At 37.6% G+C, this 21,009-nt stretch overlaps 1 protein-coding gene across 1 annotated transcript in view; it reads right to left on the reverse strand.

Moving 5' to 3' along the window:
• Positions 1–21,009, reverse strand: part of LOC106785362 (zinc finger protein 423 homolog) — a 50,431-nt gene that overhangs the window by 19,093 nt on the left and 10,329 nt on the right. The window contains exon 5 of the mRNA XM_014745750.1: positions 13,852–13,923. Coding sequence (XP_014601236.1) covers positions 13,852–13,923 — 72 coding nt within the window. The remainder of the gene's footprint in view (positions 1–13,851; positions 13,924–21,009) is intronic.

Genomic DNA, 21,009 nt, shown 5'->3' on the forward strand with positions numbered 1-21,009 from the left:
TTTCATCTTTGATGTAGACTAGTAGAACATTCGAGTTTATATTTTTATCTTAACGAAATATTGAAAAAAATACAACAGCAACGAACCGAGAATCTCTCGTTGGACTCAACGGGAGACTGGGTAGTTCAACTTGGTGATAACGTAGAAGAAAATGAATAAGAGAGAGAGAGAGAGAGAGAGAAAGAAATAGAAGGTTCCTTGTAGGATCGCATCGAACTCCCGCTGCTTGTGGTATCATGTTAACTGTCGTGTCATTGTCACGTGGAACCACACTGTGGAAACATTTATTTGAAGAAGTCTACTTCCTTTTAGTCATGGTTCATTAATTTGTAAAGATCTTTCGATGTGATTCGAGTATGATTTAATTTTCTATATTCGTTTTTTAGAATGAATTATAATTGATAATTATATATATTGAAATAAATTATTATCATGACTGTGTCATATAGAATAATACTGTGTTAATTGTTAACAAGAAATTAGATTTAATACTCGTATCAATGCGAACGCGTCAATGAACACTGTTCTATCCGTGAAGTGTTAAGATTTGAAGTATCACGTTGTTCGTAGGAGCAAAGCGAATCGTACAAAATAAAAGATAGAACGAGAGAGAAGTGACAAGACAAAAGATATAAGAAGAGATAGAATTCTGGCCGGTAAGGTTCGTCGACGGACGACGGACTGTGGGAAGAAACTTCTTTCTTTGCTTTTGTCGATGCCTGATTTTCCCTTATTTTCAAACGAATCACGATGAATTGCAGTATCATAGATATAAAGAAAATCATTATTTTATAAATATGTCTATCATTCGCGAACATATGTGCCCATAATTATGAAAGCGATCTAATGTAAGTCATATATCTCTTGTTTCGAGATATTTAAAGGATTACATTTGAACATTATATAAATTCTATATAATATTGAAATAACAAACACTATCTAACGGTTCATTTTTAACAATATCGTGAAAATTACAATGAATTGATTTAATTTAAAATAATGTGGTGTTAAATAATTAATAAACTCATTTTTTATTTTGACTTAGACCACTTTCATAATTATGGGCAGATATATGAGTTATTTTTGTTAATCGAATGAGAAAATAATTAGCGAGTCAAATCGAAATGAAATGAACAAAGTAAGATTTAAATAAAAAAAAAAAGGTCCAATCGCGTCCTTGCGTAGTATCGTATAGGAGAACAAGGACAAAACGAGAGGATGATAGTTGAACGGGTGTGAAGAAGAGTGAGAGAGAGAAAGAGAGAGAGAGAAAGAGGGAGAGGGGTAGCGAGCGCATATCATCTTAAAGTTTAATTGAGTCTTGGTCTCGTAGGAACGAAGCCTCGGAGCCAATCTTACTCGGTGCTGAGGCCCCAAGGGGTTGTAGGGGTCCTGCCGTTTCTGCACCCTCCCTTCTCTTCTCACGACGAAGCATGGCGTTTCGTCGATTCTCAAGAGGACATCCGGATATCTCTCTTGATGCGACCTCCTTTCAAGGTACATTCGTCTTCGGTTAAACTCGTACGATCGAAAGATATCTCACTCACTCCGTAGATATTTTCTTTAGATGACTTATGCGTACAAGTATTTTTTTTCTTTTTCTTTTTTTTTCAAATAATACGAATATAGATAAAATAGATAAAGAATGGTCGAAGAATTTTATGGTTTTCGTGGTACGAGCCATAACATATGGAATCAGTATAACTAACTAACTATCATAGCTAGCATTGCAAATTGTTACTTTTATAAATGACTTATGCGTACAAGTATTTTTTTCTTTTTTTTTTGTTCAAATAATACGAATATAGATAAAATAGATAAAGAATGATCGAAGTATTCGATGGTTTTCGTTGTACAAGCCGTAACATACGGAATCAGTATATTCAGCAATTATCAGTATATTTGCAAATTGTTAGTTTTATAAAGTTTTCATCGTAAAGATCATTTTTCTTTTTTTGATTTTCAATGATGAATAAGTTAAATTGGTGTGGGTATAGGTATTATCAAATGTAATATTCGTTGGATTGAAATTATTTGACACTGGGATAAAAAATGAGGATAGGCTATGGTAAAAGAATGTTGAGAGTATTTGTATGATAGCCGAAACTCGATGGCGAGGAGATTAAGCTCGACTCGAAGATAACGGTGAATATGGTACGCGTCTGGAGTTGAAATTAACGCGGGGATGGAGTAAGATATGGGGGGGAGGGGAGGGAGGGAGGTTAGGTGCTTTTGCACGAACCCTCTTCTCTCTTCTTCTTTCTCTCGTGGGATACGGTGTAATTCATCGCAAGAGGCTGCTCGTCCTCGACCCTTCTTCTTCTTCTTCTTCTTCTTCTTCTTCTTCTTCCTCGACGAACCCAACGCCAACCAGCACTAAAGTCAGCTGGCTGGCTCTAGGGCGAGTACCGAATTAGTTGTAAATGTTTAAACTTTCTTTCGAGGAAGTCTTCTCATTTTTTTAGCTTTGCTAAAAAATTTCGAAGCTTACTTCGAATACTTCAAATTCTCTAACATGCGAGAGATCTTTTCTTTTTTTTCGCGTTCATCAACTTTTCACTCATTATTAGCGATCTTTTTTCTTTTTCTTAATGTGTCTTAAATATGAACAAGAAATTAAATGATCGTAATCAATCCGAATGATGCGTCTCTCTCTCGTGTCCGATTCTATTCATCGGAAACTTTGAATGACAGAACTCTTAGAATGGGTATGAATTTGATCTGTTCTTTAATAATAATAATAAAAAAAAAAAAAAAGGGGAAAAAAGCGGTACCTAATTGCAGCAAAAAGAAAAAACAACATAATCTAGATGTTTTTTCGACGTTTAACCCACGAATCGTATTCACCTGTAAGAACGTAACCAGATACCCCAATCATCTTGTCACGGATTATAGAAGCTCGTACAAAGGGCGTCCCACAATAAACCGCCCCCGTAGGACACTAAGGTCCAAAGTACACGATGCCGATTCAAATATAACCGCTCTAGTCGATTCTCTCTCACGATAATCGTATCGAACTTCTTAAATTTATAGCTCAAGAAAAAAGATGTAATAATAATAATTAAAATATATATGCTATATAATAGAAAATATATATATATATCTATTAATGATTTGGTGCAAAAAGTAAAATTTATTTAAAAAAAACAAGACTGATATATATATATATTTGTTTTTTCAAGATAATCTCGATAAAAGTAATTGAAATCTCATCTACGTTTTCGAAGCCGATCCTCAGAGAATATACCTCGGAGGTTTCAAGAAAGGACAAAGATGTGCCCTTACGATTCTGGTACCGATCACGGTGTGCCTTGGGTTCATACTTTGTTTTATACCCCTGTTATATCGGGTTACGTGTACCACCTAATGCCTGCTATATAAAGGAGACACAGTAGGCTCCATCGGTTCTCCACGGACAGGATATCCATTCTATATTATATTTAATCGTGAACCGGCTCCTTTTCTCTCTCTCTCTCTCTCTCCCTCTCCCTCCCTCTCTTTTTCCTTCCTCGAACATGCGGAATGGAATCATCGAGCAAAAGGGGTGGCCTCGCTCGAGAGGGGCACGAAGAAAGGGCGGTTCTGATTTTTGTCTTCGCACAGTCCATTGTGAGTTACCGCTCGTGGGACATCCGATACGCGTTCTTCGAAATGCGTCACTAAACGTACGAAATGGAGCGAAACCAAACGATCGGTTGTACCCTTCCTGGAAACTTTAGAACATCCGCCGGATTCATCGATCTCACCCTCTCCCTATCGTCTAATCGTTTTACTATCTCATTCTCTAGTTTCTTCTTCTTGGATAATTACGAGAAATTCATTCACGAGCAATTTTCTTCTTCTTCCGACAAAATTCCTTACAAGCTTATATTCAAACAAAGAAAAAATAAGGAACCATTAAAATGACTTAACGAAATCTAATCTATTTCAAATAGATTAATCAGAGCATGACTAATAAATACTCTCTAATCTATTAAATTAAATAAATCAATGATAAATATAATTGAATCGATTTTCGGAAGAAATCTTAGTCCTTTTTATATCTAAATGTTAACAAGTAATTTGCCATTATGAGTTGCGTCCGATCTTGTTTACGAGTAGTTTAGCATAATATTGCAAGAAAAGGAAGGCCGATGTCCGAGCCAAAGAGTATCTTGAGTTTCTAGAAAGAGATAGTAGGTGTATCCAGTAAGAACAAGCGATGGTGTTCTACTCTATCTCTCTCTCTCTCTCTCTGGGGAGAGATGGAATGGGTAGCACTGAAAGAGCGTCCAATTGGTGCCCAGGGTGCATTTGCGTCTAATTCAATGCATTATACCCCTACTACGCGGTCGCCAAGAGCGATTCTCGACGACTAGGAAGCATCCGGGGCAGCACGACATTGCCTCGCTGCTAACCACCTCTCTGGCTAACCACCCAGCGAAAGCTCCTGTGGCTTCTCTCCTACCTGTGAATCGATCTCTCTCTCTCTCTCTCTCTCTCTCTCTCTCTCTGTCTCTCTCTGTGTTAGACCCTTTACCCTGACCATTCTCCGGTCTCACATTATTACCTTGCCGCAAACGAAATTATCGCTTCTCCAAGAATCTTAATTGGTTTCCACGTGTATTGGATGATATTCCTGACTGATTGATCTATCGATCGATTATCGATCAAGAGGATGGAATTTATGACGATTATTCCTGTCTCTTCGAGTAAAAGAGTAGATAATAAAAAGAGAGAGAGAGAGAGAGAGAGAGAGTATATTAATTTTTACTCGTGTGATGTATTAATAAATTATATCTAATTCTTCCAATCACATGGATCGAACTTTTTGTTCGAATTTATTGTACTTGAAAAATAAAAATAAAAAAAAAACAAAAAGGCAAATAAACTTTTCGATTCCCAAAAGAATAACTCATTCTAGAATCGTAGGAAAAACCAATTTCCGTGGCGAACGTTTCTCGTTGGTACATTTCTTTCAAGGACGTCTCTATCTATCTCGTCTGAGAACGCGAAGAAGAAGAAGAAGAAGAGAAGAGAAGAGAAGAGAAGAGAAGAGAAGAGAAGAGAAGAGAAGAGAAGAGAAGAGAAGAGAAGAGAAGAGAAGAGAAGAGAACTGAGGATTCTCGAAGGATAGGAAAAGCATGGACCACGGGATCGAGCGAAGAGAGTGCGATAAGAAGACACCCGCAGGTGTAATTATGATTACCGCAGTGCAGAGAAAGACGGAGTATTGCGGAGCTCGTATGGCAGCCATGGGATCGTGGGAAATAGGAATCCTCGAACGGCACTTTCGCGTCTCCGTTCTTCCTACCAGCTAAAGCCGACCACCAACAACGCTGTTTTCCGATTGTTGGTCCCCTGGCCTTTCCCTGTGGCTTCCTACTCTAACCGACTGTGCTTCTTTGCACTCTCTTTTCAAATTCCATTGCCTCGACGTTACACACACACCACACACACACACATATACACAAACGCGCGAGCGCAAACTTCAACTACAGTAGCTTTCTTACGAAAATATTTGCCTCGATTCATTTCGATCGAGAGAACTTATGAAACACCTTTTTTTTATTGTTGGATCTACCTATCTTTCTTTCTCTTTTTTCTTTTTTTTTTTTTCTTTCTATAATCGTACAAGCCTCCTATAACGCGATTTATTTATATCACGATACGAGAAACCGAGAAGTAATGTAAATTATGCAAATGTATTCTGCGTTATGTAGAAATTATGTTAACAACAATGTACCCAGTGTTATAAAAGAGTTGCCTGGAAATGATTTACTATACATCTTCAAAATGTATTCGTCCAATTTTTTTATAGTCTTCGTATGTCTCTGATCGCGTATATATATATATATATATATGTTTATACAAACGAATATATGGAAAGAGAAAGAAGAGAGAAAGAAAAATTAGTGTGGGTTCCATTTAGAGAAAGGGGAGTCGTTCGTTTCTCTACTGGAACAGTTAACACAGCTGAGTTTTTCCAGCATGGACCCCATGGGTCTTGACTATAGCACCCAGAGGTCTCGTTTCGGCCTATGCTTTATACTTAACCACCTTTGTTTCCTCGTCTATTTTGTTTCTCCGAGGAGATCACAGAAATCCAAGAGAAACTTCGTTTCTACTAACTAACAACAGGAATCACATATTCGAGTAAACCTTTCGAATGTCTTATTCTTGTCCAAAAGTCATGGAAGAGAAAACGATATAGACATTCGAATGTTTTCTTTCTATTTTCTTGCGTTTTAATTGGATCCTAAGGTAGGATTCATTTTCTTATCGAATTGTGATCTATACCGACCGTTAACTTTTACAACATGATATAGAAAAAAATAATATAAGACAGTGATCGATCTATTTCATTCGTTTAAAGAAGTTTCACCCTAAGCCAATGTCAACCTTGCGAATCTCGTCGTCTTATTTTAAGTTTCGTTTGGTCGAAGAAATTATTAATGTTGATTCATATTTGCCGGAAAAAAAAAAAACAAAAAAAAAGAAATATGATCGATAAAGTCAACGATCCAACGTTGGTTTTTATTCGACGATCAGATAGATCGATTTGAAACGATTAATAATATAATTTGTATTTTCCAATATAAATTTGATCGTTCAATCGTTTTCAATTAAGAATAACGTTGTGAATGAACCTTTAAGAAAAATCTTCCCTTTTGTTGTTTTGTTTCGATACATCGTTTCGAATCGACTCCTTATCCATCATCCCAATGGCTTTGCCAAAACAAAACGAAAGAACGAGGAACTTTCTTCTCCTTCTCTCGAGATGAGTGTTGTGGTGGTATTATATTATTTTTCAAAGTATATTACAATTTCATTCTCTTATAATTATATAGATTGAAATAAATTTCTTTTTCGAAGTTATACTTCTTTCTTTTTTTTTTTCTTGTTGTTGTTTAGACGAGAAAAATTAAGTCCCGAAATTGATATCGAATAGATATAATGCCTAAGTTTTGAAATATTCATGGTGTTCGGCACGTTTACGATCGATTTCGAATACGTAGGCATAGATGTACGTAGTATTGTACGTACACGGTTGGTCTGCAATAAGGCCGCAACGGAGTTTTCTCAACGTAACGCGAATTCAATTAGCCGTAAGCGTTTCTCTGCGGTCGACACGTGGGCGAGGGCGCATAATGCGTACGCCGTCTTCCCGATGAACAGAGAGAAAGAGAAATACGATAGTTTCTATAGGAAAGATAAGGAAAAAGAAAAAGGAAGAAGAATAAGAATAAAAAGAAGATATTTCAAGAGCCTGCATCAACGTTTCTCCAAGAGAGAAGGACACGCCAGTTACCAGGAGTGTGAGCTCACCGCGATCCTGAGGTCGCATCTTCTCCTTCCACCAAAGGGCAAATTGCTTCGATCCTTGTCTCAACTGCCCTCAAACCGCAATTGCTTAAGAGCTAGCAATTAAACGGCTCGCACCACCACCACCACCACCACCAAGAATATCTTTAAGGGGTCTTTGCCTTCATCCGAGCATACATATTCCCTGACTACTTTCTTTCTTTATTTCAATAGCCGATTCTTCGGAAGAAAGTTTGGCGCTACACACACACACACACACACACCTTTTCGTTTCACTCTTTATTTGTAATATTTAATATTTTATATTAGCATACCACATGAGAGAGATACATGGGTATGTATATATATATATATATATATCCGAATAAAAATCTGTAGAGTCAGCATCGATAATAATACTCGTAAGAATTCAAATGTTGATACGAAAACGACGTTGAGAATATCATCGACCATATTGATCTTATATCCCTTAAGAAAAAATATTCATTAGAGGATACTGTTTTAATCTACTTCGATATATTACGAAAGAAAATTTTCTAAACGTTCGTCGACCGTTAGAAAAGTTTGTAAAGGTAGAATGAAAGAAGAAGAAGAAGAAGAAGTAGAAGAAGGATGGAGAACGTTGTTGTTGTTCTATACTTTGTAATTTTCTATGAAGAGAAAGGATCGGCATTGAGATCTGCGGTTTGTTCCACGATAATAGTAAAGGATATATATCCTTCGTGTTATGCGAAGTACTTGTGAGAGATACGTTCTAACTATAGCTAAAGCTTTAAACGTTTAAGCATCCTTCGGAGTAATCTGAGCATTAACTCGATGGAATTTCAATGGAAGCTAGTCGATCCTTAAGTGGCTCTTACATTCTAACGATTTATCGACTACTTCTTTCTTCATTTTCTTTATATATATTCTTTTAAATTAAAAAACTATATCGGAATAACGATAGATACGCAAAAATTGATAGATTTGTGATTGTAACAATCACGACAAAAATTAATTTACAAAATCTCAACGAAAGTATTTGAAAATCATCGAGAGAAATTTAATTAGACGAAGTTCAATCTTTTGATATAGGAAGGATGAAGGAAAAGGGAAAGAAAGGTAGACAGGAGTAGGGCTCGGAAGGTGGCATTTTCCGCGAGTGGAGAGTCCTCCAGAAGAAAAAGAAAAAAAAGAAGAAGAAGAAAAATAATAAAAGGAAAAAGATGAATAAGAATAAGAAGAAGAAGAAGAAGAAGAAGAAGTAGGAACACGTCGGCGTGTCGGTCTTCTGAAGGAGACAAGGTGTAGGTCGGCAGATTTTATCACACAGGACATTCCTGTGCACGGTACGTCCATCCGACTGGCCTTAACTCCGTTTTGTATTTCGTTTACGCGCGATATAACGTCTCGCGGTCTTACGTATCTATCTCGGGGACGATGATGATGACACCGAGAGCTTCTCTTCGATGATGCGTATTCGCAACACGCGAGACAACTAATATATCAAAATGGACGAAGGTAAGCAAAATATAATACGTGGATAACACAAATATCCTTTTTCAAAATGAACTATGAATTTGGGTGAACAGTTAAAGAGAAACGAAAATACAATCAAATCTTGAACGTAAAGAGAGAGAGATAGATAGCTAGATAGATAGATACATAGATAGATAGAGAGAGAAAGAGAGATTCGAAAGATCTGGGACAAGGTTTTCAAACACATTTGCTTGGTAACATTTGTACGAAACGATATACGTATGATACGGTTATGCTCGCGTATGTCACAAAGCACGGTGAACGAGCGAGCGAGCAAACGAATGAGTGAAAAGGAACCGCTCGTTCATTTTGCATAACGCGTTTAAAAGAAAGAAAACAACCTGCCACACCTGAAATGTATTCTCTCAGCCGGTTCTATCTTTTACGTCGTCATTTCTTAATATCCTACCGATTCGTACCGAACCCAACGAAAAATCGTACCAAAATCATTTTGGTCACGAATGGTGAGATCCATATAAAAAAAAAAAAAATAAAAAAGAAATAAAAAAAGATCATTTCAATTAAGAGTAATTATTTACATGTGAATTTTTCCAAGGATATTTCATTCCCTATTTATAATTCGTATAATTGAACGAAATCCTCATCATGTCTCTCTCTCTCTCTCTTTAACATTTCATCAATGCTATAAAACAGAACATACATAGAATTTGAGATATACGTAATGAGCGTGTTGGTCAACGAACATCGAAACACCCAAGTACAGTGGAAAACATAATCCAAGTGGGGTGTGGAGGGTGGAGAGAAGAGAAGGGTAATGATGATTACCGAGCACTCAGCTTGGCTAGGATTAATTTAATGGTACTATGTGTCCAGTAGGATGGTTATAGCGAAACACTGTAACGATCGTTAACGATAGCCTTTCAGTGCTTTCGAAATTCACAAGAGAGTAAAATCGAATGAGGATCTAAATGATTTTTCTTCGAGTATTTCCTTCAATTTCTTTACATTTTCACGGGCAAACGAAACGATAAGATACAACGTCGAAAAGCCAACGATAACGCGGAATCGTCGAGCTGGCCGCTCTTCGGCAAAACTTTCTTCTTCTTCTTCTTTCTTTCTATCTCTCTCTCTTTCTCTCTCACTCTCTCTCTCTCTGTAAGAATTCTTCGGGGCGGCCTGGGTAAAGTTTTCACCTAAATTCCCATGGGTGCCGTGAGAGAAAAAGAAAGACAAGGAAAGGAAAGAAAAGAAAAGAAAGGAAAGGAAAAGAAAAAGAAAAGAAAAGAAAATAAAAGAAAAGGGAAGGGAAGGGAAGGAAAGAACGCGCATAGTAGCACCTCAACGTCGTTTTTCGCATCCTACCCTCCTTTTCCCAACTCCCACCTACCCTCTACACCCTCCCCCCACTACTACTCGTTGCTAGCTTTTCTCCAAGAACTCATACCTACGTATATATACAACACACCATCCAGTAAGATTATTCTCGTGTGTACGCACACGTACGTGCGAGATCGCAAGCGCAAATGTGCGTGCTCTCGCGGTATTCACGTGAGAAAACTCCCTGGAGAAATAACCGGCTTGTATGTAATGTACGCCGAGGTATTGTAAGGGGGTGTAAAGGCGCCCGTACAACCCTTCTCCTTCCACCTTTCCGAGAAATAAAAAGAAAAAGGAAGAAGGTACTGCTTGAATTTTTATCTTCACAGGTGCGACAAACCGTTTCTATTTCTTTTCCTTTTATCTATTGTTCTTTTTTTTTTTTTTCTATCCAACACGCCTATTATTTAATTATGATTCTAAGAAATAATTTCCATCCATACGTTGACATTACAAATTAAACTGGGTTTCAGCTTCTTTCAGGAGCTTGTACCAGTGAATCAATCTGACTTTTTTTTCTGAACAATTACGTAACAAGCTGCTTTTTACAAGGCTGGATTGTCAGGTCAACGTTCAACCCCTATTAATCGCCTTTCACGATAAGCAGAGGATACTGTGGATATATTCTAATTCCGATTCACAGGGGGATAAAATAAGCTATTATTTTTATTTATAATTAGTTGTAATCGTATGAGAGAGTTTTTTTTTTTTTTTTTTTTTTTTTACAGAATAATTAGAATATAGAAAAATGTATGAAAGAAAAAAAAGATCTATGTGAATTAAAATAGTAATTTAAAACTAAGAAATTTCTTTCTTACCGACAACGCGACGCACAGTGGAAGAAAATCAAATTAAAAAGTTAAATCGGTTGTCATCGACAGTCGGTAAGGCAGATAACTTTTCTTCGTCGTTGGGTAAATACAAGTCATTTAAATATTTATATAACATATTATATATATATATATATATGATTTTGTTTAATCAACTAATATTATTAACATTCAAATGATCTTTTTTCATAGATAAACAAATCAAAGTATAAAAGTTGAATTACATCGTGGAATGTAAATGCAAATATATGACAATGATAAAAGCAGAAATAAGGTAAAGGTAGGAGGAGAAACTTTAACTGAGTTGTAATAACGAGTGAGGATTTCCTCCGCACGGTATATAGCAAAATGGGAAGATTATTAAATAATAATAACACGGCGAGAGATGCCTGGCGGACATTTAAAGTGCTCGTCCATGTCCACGTCCGTCCTCGCTAATTATCACCAACTCCGACACGAATGACCATTCACCGAATTTCATCTCATCCTTTGGACACATATAGGGGGATCGTTATCCTCTGTTAGCTATTTTAGATTTATACGAACGAACTAACATTATTTTTTGACGTCATCGATATCAGTAATCAGAATTGTCACGTGCCAATAATAAATAATAATCAAAAATATCCTATATATATATATATATATATATATATATATATATATATATGACGTTACGCGTAAGATCAATGTGAATTTGTTAATATTCCTAATAGTGAAATATATCTTTTTAACGCGCGTCTATATTAAACACCGTAGCTATTCGATCGATTCTATTTATTGTACCCATACACATAGGGTCTGTCTACACAAGAGCTAGAGTGGTCCATTCGAATAATGAATGATGAGGTCGAAGCTTTCTGGATGTCCAAAGACGGACTCGAGTTAAATTTTCAGCGTGTCAACCGAGACAGTAATACATTGCCTGGACCATACAGAATGGGAGAATATGTAATAGTAATGGAGATAATGCTATTTAGAAATAGGAACCACCATATCGATCTTTAGAATATACAAAATTGCAGATACTTTTGATATCTTGAAAACATTAACGAGATTAATCAAATTAATTGAAAATCTATAAGGAAAAAGAGAGATAAACAAGCTTATGTGTATCTTCATCGGAGTTGGGTTTAGGTGACAGGCAAGAAAAGGAGGGTTAAATTAAGAAGAGAAAGAAGGGAGCAGCTTCGGGCAATCCCCGAAAAGAGAAAAACGAGTCGAATGCCCGTAATGCGAGGTGCTTAAAGTTGCAATGGGTCTCGGGGGTATAAATGGTGAGAGGGAGAGAGGGAGAGAAAGAGATCGAGTGACTGACTGACTGGAACCAAAAAGATGCGACCCGCCTAAGAGATTGGGATCTTCGCGAATCCGAGAAAGCCCATCGGGACCTTCGCTTGCATCGTCGTTCTTCGAGCTGATTTTAGATCGAAACTGTTTCTTCCTGATACGTCTATGAGCTACGATAAATGCGAGAGTCGAAGGTCACCCTATTGTCTTAATGATTCGAAAGGTCCATGAAAAAGGATAGATCTTATCAAGAAAGATAGCATTTGAACAAAGGGTCCTTTTCTAAACTTTCCTCTTGTTCTTTTTTTTTTCTTTTTTTTTTTTTTCTTAAAAGATTGATAAGTTAAATAAAAGATATAACAATTGGGCGTATTAAGAAAAATAAAAGGCAAATCTTTATTCTCTCCGAGGAAAATATAAAGTAACTTGGGAATAGAAAATTTCCCCAAGATGCCTTCAAGAAACGAAACACGTTTGGACGACTCTATGTTAACTATAACTCTCTGTGAATCTTAAAGGGAGTTTGCAAGTGCCTTCGTGAGAAACCTAGCCAAAGTACTACTTCGTTGTGAAAGAGAAGACTAGAGACATAGAAAGACAGAAATAGGGGGAGGAAGGTAGAGAAAGAGAGAGGGAGAGAGATAGATTAAGGTAAAGACAGAGACAGGAAGCAAGCTTGAAGGGTTAATTAAGTGTTTGCTCGTCCGACAAGCTTAGCCTGCGTATCTCTAAGAACAAACTGCCCCTGCATGTGCAATCGTCTGGTAACCAGCATTAAATGTACTCCCTTCATACTAACTTTAACCAGTATATACTAACTAAAACATTCTCTTTGTACATCTTCTTACAAGAAAACACGTTGCTTTTCATTTCTATTTTTGTAGTCAAACATATATATATATATAATCGAAAAAGTTTTTCGGAATAATTGAAATATGATGAAATATCTGGTAGAGGTGTAAATTTAGAAATATGATCATCGCTTAACCATTGGAGAAAAATGAAATTTCGAGTAAAGGCGAGGTCTTTCTTATTTCTAAAATACGATCTAAGAACGAATGTAAAGTGCGTTTAAGTCGTTTACAGTGGTCGGTACGCAGGACGGAAACTGGCACTAAAGGGACACATTTATGTCTTCCCAGGAGTACGTTAGGTAGCCTAGGTAGCCAGCTAGCCAGTGCCCAAGTCAAACCCCTCGGCCTCCGAATCGAATCCTCCTCAGCCCTCCTCCGCCCCTTTAGTCGTCGACTAGTATTCGGCTTATTCACCTAACGGGAACGTTAGTCGACTTTGCTCGCTTCACAAACCCTACCGAATCTCAGTGTTACTTCGTGATAATCGAATTACATTCGAATCAAACCTCGCGTGAATTCTTATAGAATTTATTTGAAATTTCAAAGAAATTAGATTTCATATATATATGATGTATTAATTAATTAATTAGAATGTTTGTGTATCATTATAATTAATCGATCGATTTGATTATCTATTTTGTTTGATTATATTACCTTTACATATATATAATAATAAATGTATATCTTGCGTGGTCAAAGAAATAATAAAAACTCACCGCTGTCGAGGCTATTCTGATTTTCCAGATCTGGCCCCTGTACGGACGATGGTCTACCGTCTTGCAAATAATCTGCAACATATACACAAACATATGTTAGAATACTTCAAATCAAATGCACTGTAGACATTTTTTTTAATGGGACTTAACATTGAAATTTCATGGGATTTGGAACGATCGAACAAAACGAATGAAATCGAATAGGTTTGTTTCTTCTTTTTTTTTTTTTCCATGGTTCACCATGACTTCGTTGTAGCGTTGGTACGCGAAAGCGTATAATACGAGAAAGGGTGGAAAAGAGCGTAGAAAATCTCATGGGAGCCATACCCGAGTGATATTGGCTCCCATAGCCCATTCCTGTACATCGGAGACCGGAGAACCTCACCTTGGACCTCGCGTTGAGGAAAAGCGGCCAAAATTCAAATTTCCCAAAGGAATTCGCACAACTTTAAACACAAGTTTGTGGGAAAACAAGTACAAGGCTTGAGACGGTGATAGTCACATTGATATACGATCGATATTTTCTTTTTGAACAATTTTATATCTAAGGTACGAAAGAAATATCCCCGTACGATTTCTAAACGATTAAAAATAGAAGAAACGAAACAAAACTGATCAAATGTTATAATATATAAAATAATATTTTAAGGTTGTGTGACACTCAAAAGCTGCTTGTGGAATTATCATTGCTCGTAAGTCACCTCCGGTAACATTGCAGCCGCATAGTTCGTGGTTTCAGAGAAGAGATAACTCGTATAAATAACCTCGGAAGTCCACGGTGTGCAATAGTCTTTTTTTACGAGTATGACTTTTGGGAGTTCCAAGGCCACGCTCGGGGCATCGTTGGTAATCAGTTTGCCGTTCATGCCGAAAATCTACACCGAAAGAAGAATTTCATTTCGAGTTCATTTCTAAACCACTCATCTACTATCAATTACTTTTTGATTTCGTTCGCAACACCACCGATGTGTATCGCGCGTAAACGAGGGAAAAAACAAGGAGAGATCTCGCATTTTTCTTAACAATAAGCTCATATTCCAAGTGAAATTGGCGCTTATGGAATTGAAGATATCTCGATAGGTACTTTTGCTCGAGAATGGGATTATCGATTCTATCATAAAGTCGACTTTTTGCTGATATCATTGGATATATCTATACGACGAGTTCCCATAAAGAAGAAGAAAAAGAAGAAGAAAGGAAGAGAGACATGGTTATATGAATTTTGGGAATTCGGCGTTCATGGTGAAGCTGTCAGGGAACCGGTTTTGGTTTTGTATTAGCATGTAACTCCAGCAGGAGTTGAAGTTGCGATGGCTTGTGGGTGGTTGGGTGGCTGAAGGGAGGGTAATTACCTCCTTGGGGAATCCCCTCTCCACAGCGAGGCCGAGTATAGCCCCAGCACGGGTACAGAGGCTTCCCACTGCTCCCAGTGGTCCCACGGGAACTCGACAGCGATTCTCATACGAGCTGGTGCTCAACTCGTTTCTTCCTCCTCGATTTCATCTTACTCAACGATATTTGACACAATCGTATTAGTTCTAGTCCCAATTAATTCATCATTTTTATGCGAATTCTAAATTCATCGATATTCCATTTAGTGTAAATATTTAAACTTTTTCATGCTGTGGTAAAATGTAAAAATTGAATCGTCGTTGTTGACTTTTTTGCTTTATTTTCTAACGAATTCGTTAGTTTTTTATCATGATTTTATGATGACACATTTGAACAAGTCCTCCTCTCGTGAAAGTTATCTCCCAGAAAATATCGCTATGAAATAATCCCATCGCTTCCAGTAGTCTCTTGGGATATGGTCAGCGATTCTCATACGCACGATCTAGATTGGAGATTACATCGAAAATCTTGTAACCTCTGTGTAACCGTATAATCGTTAGACCATGAAACGTATTTAGAAAGTTCGTTAGATCATTTTGACATGGGCAATATTCGCGGGCTAATGAATTTACGATCGCATTCCTATATTCTTACAGAGTTCAAAGTAGTAATCGTAAAATAATTCGTAAAAACAAGGAAATATTTTGACGGAAAGCCGTAAAGCAACGAGGGCATTTCGTGAAGCATTCTATAATCCCTAGAGAACTTTAACGCAGTGGATCTCATTCCGTTGAAATTCAAGTTTGCATTTTTTCGCGTATACCTTCTTCGTATTCATTGGAATTTTTCATTGTTAAATGAAGACAATCGAGGACAACTAAATTCTCCTCCGAAATATTTCATTCAGATAAAATGGATCGGTTAGGTATTTACCCAAGTTCGATTTCACAAATCGACAAATATTTACATAATTATTGATACGTTTTATCAAACCTAAACTATCTGCGTAGATTCGATAATGTCTCGCAAAGTGTTATCTGAATATAAAATATGTTTTATTACGTTTATTAGTAGTATCCATTGCTCTATTACATTCGAACCCGAATTATGTTTAATATATCATTGAAAAGATGATACTTTAGTAACAGATAACATCGTCGATTTGACGTCCTAACGATGATGACCCATATAATCTTGACTATCTTTTTAAATGCACGCAAATATATCGTTAATCAAATTTTACTAACATAAGTAGCTATAATAAACGCTTGTTTTAAAGATCAAAAGGACAAGGTGTTACTTTTAACAAGATTAGATAAGATATTATCGAAATATCAAATCTATTTCAATCGTATTTTAATAGTAGCTTCACGGGGTATAATCAATATGACAGAATTGAAGCATACACCTAATTAATTTTGTATTCGATTAAAACACCCAAATTCAGCCATGCTGACGAGCTTTTAATTGATACTCTCGACCCTATTTTACATCTTTTCATATCTCAAGTATAACAAGTTTGCTCTTTTACGATTATTCAGACTAGAAAATCTTTGGGTTGTAGCACAAATTGTTCAGAAATAATAAAGACAACATAGGGTAGTATTCATGAGTTATTCTGACGATAGAGTGGGACATAACGATTGCCAGTGAAACAGGCTTTCATAATTCCTGATTACTTTCATCCGTATACACAGAGAACGATGCTTTAATGTCCCAAGGAAGGTTTTTACACAAAATGCCTATTTTTCAATAGGTTTTATTCATTACTGAAATATTATATGGTCGGTTGTTGGTACTTTTACTATTCTACTGACCCAGAGAACACACAAAATTTAACATAAGTAGGAGAAAGAAATTAGACTAAAATTGAAAAGGATAGTATTATCCCGAACACCCTGTAGAGTGTCATCGACACATCTCGCTGTTAAGGGTAGGTCTGTCCCAAGAGAGAACCACAAACAACAGCAATAGGCAAGCTAGAGAACCACCCTTCGGAATCCTGTAAGGTCCTAGGACCTCGATATCTTTCGAACTGCCCAACCTACACCTTTGCGAGTCTCTCATAGAAGAAGAAGAAAGAAAAGGGAAGAAGAATAGAAGGATAGAAGAAGAAGAAAAAAAAAGAAAGAAAGAAAGAGACTATACCCACGGGAAAAGTTTAATTTCTTTCCGAGAAAGATGGCTGTTCCTTGTACTTTGCCGCCAAGGATCGGTCTCGTGGTCGATATATATATATATATATGTCTCTACTAGTATATCTATGTATCTGTATATATATATATATATAATACACACGCGAGCGCGCGCGCACAAGAAGAGAGAAAGAGACACAGTACGGTCTCCGTAGGAATTAATTTGGTCGGATGTCCCTGCTGGGACATCTCCTCGCAGTGCCACCGAACCGTTTGCTAGCGACGACTTTTCGAACTCCTGCCAGAAACCCCGTCGAAATTGACCTCTTTATGCCAAATGCATCATTCTTTATGTCTACCGCATATACATTCATTTTTGATAGTATCTAAATAGTCTATGACAGTTCGAAGAAATTTGTTTCAGGTGCGATTACGCGTGAGATGCAACGTCGAATTCAATATGTACCAACCAATGCAATACGTATATAATAGAAAAGAATATAATGCAGGAACCCTAACGAATTAGGATATTAAATAGATATAGTTTTTTGATGACCATTGCAACGTTCGAAAGGACTCGGACTAAAAATCGGTAGAATTCCAGTTGATATATCGCTCGAATTCGCGGTTCAAACTCGTGGGATCAACTATAAAGGGGTGCACACACCTGCGTGTCGTAAACATCGCGATACGAGGCTATAAGCCCTCCGCTCGGAGATAGTTAACCGAGGAATTAGTACACTCGGCAACTCAAAATTATTGCGCGAACGCAGCTTTTGACGTCGCTTGGCTAGACGAAAGGGCGAACGCGAGCCACGACCCTTGACGAACGCATGCGGCTTTACCGTTAAGAGCCTAGCATAAATTTTGCCGTCCGGCTAGCGGTCCGGCTAGTGACTCCCTTTGACCCTTCGCGCATGATGGACATCGTTCGTCGCTGGCTTACTTCGATCCATTTCCCCCCCCCAACCCTTATTCAGCTCCCTTATTAGAGAATATTTTCCTTCTTTTTTTTTGGCAATCTCCTTTAGTCGAATTGTTGTCCATCTATCAAATAAGAATATCACGCGAATCAGATATTTTCATACGAAATAACTACAATATCATAACGTTCACGTCCAAGTAGATAAAAATTAGCATAAAGTTAACGGAACTAGGCAATACTTATGTATCTATATTGTACTAGCTCGAAAGTTAAGTTGGGTTACATTGTCCAGTCCCAAGGTAATAGAACGTTGCCTCTGACGTTTCAATACGACAAGCTATATTGCAAAGACATCTTTTGTGACCGCGGGAATACAATTCTTTATTTCGCAACACTATACTACCACCTCGAATGACAATAAATTTTACTATCGCTCTTTATGTGACCCCCAAGTAAAATGAGCTTATCGATCGGTCTTTTAGAAATGTAAAATAAAAAGATGAACGGAATTTGACTCACGCAAACATGTATAAGATATTTTATTTTTTCCAACGAAACATTCATACTACTTTATCTAAAGAAATTCACAAGTTTTATAGCGAATGTGTTAAAGAATTGGGGAGAGGGGACACAGGTGTTGGCACTAGAGATAAAAAAAGTAAAAAAGAGATAGAGATAGAATTTCAAGTAGGTACAACAAGTTATTAGGGATTCTCTCAAGTCTTACATCGCTTGAAAATTCGCTGACGATCATCCCTTTCCTCAGCAGCAAGCATAACAGGTGATATTGCGACCACTCTTCTACCACTTATTCTAAAGCTTACGAATAAATATAGGAGATTACTTTGAAAACAACATATTTGAACCTCGACGATAAGTACAACCTCTCTCTATCATCAAAAAAAACGTTGTAACGTTTATCGGAGTATTTGAACATATTTGTCTTTTTTCAATTTTACATACGAAACATATTTCTATTATAAAAAATATACAAAACGATTAGGAAATAACAAAATGTACAAGATGTGAATAAAATAGAAAAAAGAAAAAAAAAAAAGGAAGGAAAGCACAAAAAACAAAAGAGAAGAAGAGAAAAGAAAGAAAGAAAGAAAAAAGAAAGCTAGAGAAAACTGTCCGTGAAAATGTAGAATCTTTGCTCTTGGTCGAATCGTACGCAGGTGCAGCTGCACACGAGTTTATCGCGTCGGAGTACAATCGTATTACGTACGAGCGGGGAATGGCAGTGCCGAGAGAGTGAGTTTATAATGATGGAACGAGAAGGTCTAGTCACCCGAGACCATGTCATAATTTCTCTGTGTGCGTTTCTCGCTAGTCGGTGTATCTATTCTGTGTCGAGCAAGTGAGTGAGTGAGTGAGTGAGTGAGTGAGTGAGAGAGAGAAAGAGCTCACAACGTTACTGCCCGGTTTCTCAACGTTTCTACGTGTAATCACGCGTTCGCGTGTAATAGCGCATCCTTGTGTCCTCTCATAGACGCATACAGTTGCACATTTATACATGGAAACACCCACGTTCTTCGATATTTCAATGTAGAAGACGAAAGATGACATTGTATGTGTACGTGTATACTAGGGATAAGGAGAACAAGTAAGGATGGGATAGTGAAAGAGAAAGAGAGAGAGAGAAAGAGAACAGGGGGATGAGGGAAACACCGGGAGTCGGTCCCAAGGGATACGTAGAGCCGTGGCACGGCCCGAGGCAGCTCGTCACCTGGGACACCCTTATATCGGCGAGTACAGTCGCACCGAGAAAGTGCCTCTCCTCTCGTCTCCTCTCTTCACCTCTTCCCTAGACTCTACCACTAGCAAGAAGCTAGCACCAGCAGCACCAACACCATCAAAACCCACTACCACTATCATCGCGTCGACCTAAAGCCGTTTTCCTTGCTCTTGATCAAGAGTCGTTTGCGAAACGACGCGCTGCTTTTCTTCCTTGGAAGATTCTCTTCTTCCGTTCCTACATACAATTCGAACTTAACGATCAAACGAAACGATTATCTTTCTCTTTTCTTAAATATATATTCTTTTTTCTCTAATATATCAAAATAACAAATTATATATTTTTCAACAAATTCTTGATTAACTAAAAAGCTTTCTTAGTAAATAGAAGAATGGGAAGAAAACAAAAAAGAAAAAGAAAGAAAGAAACAAACGAGTTAAGAGTCACAGAAAGATAAAGACGAAGAAATAAAATGGAAGAGAGAGAGAGAGAGAGAAAGAGAGATAGATAGGCAGGCAGATAGATAGGTAGATAGAGAGGGGGAGGAAGGGGATGAAGAAAGCAGAAGGATAGGAGGACGCGAAGAGGCTGCGGGGCCAGATCCCGAGGGAATCTACGTTCTCCTCTGGCGCTACCAGCACACGGGAACGCGCGAGCAAGAGAGAGAAACAGAGAGAAACATAGAGCGGGAGGGAAAAGGTGGGAGAGCGAGTGAATAAGAGTGAGAGGGATGAAGAGGGAAAGAGGAAGGGACTAATCAGCTCGACGCATGCGCGCTGGTCTCCACTCTTGCTCCCTCGGGATTCCTCTGGCATTCCCCATAATATACCCACCCCTGCTAGTTCTCTAACGCTGCTTCCTCCCTCTCTCTCTCTCTCTCTCTCTCTCTCTCTCTCTCTCTATCCTCTTTCCCACCCCCTTTGAATGTGCCACCGCGCTACAGGGCTTTCCAGCTTCCGGAAACTCACGCAACTTTTTCACTTCCTGTATCTTTACTCTTTCGTTAACCGGATGTTAATTTGTTATGA

Source organism: Polistes canadensis, unplaced genomic scaffold, assembly GCF_001313835.1.
Source record: "Polistes canadensis isolate GaletaPanama2010 unplaced genomic scaffold, ASM131383v1 scaffold_48, whole genome shotgun sequence".
NCBI classification, from domain to species: domain Eukaryota; kingdom Metazoa; phylum Arthropoda; class Insecta; order Hymenoptera; family Vespidae; genus Polistes; species Polistes canadensis.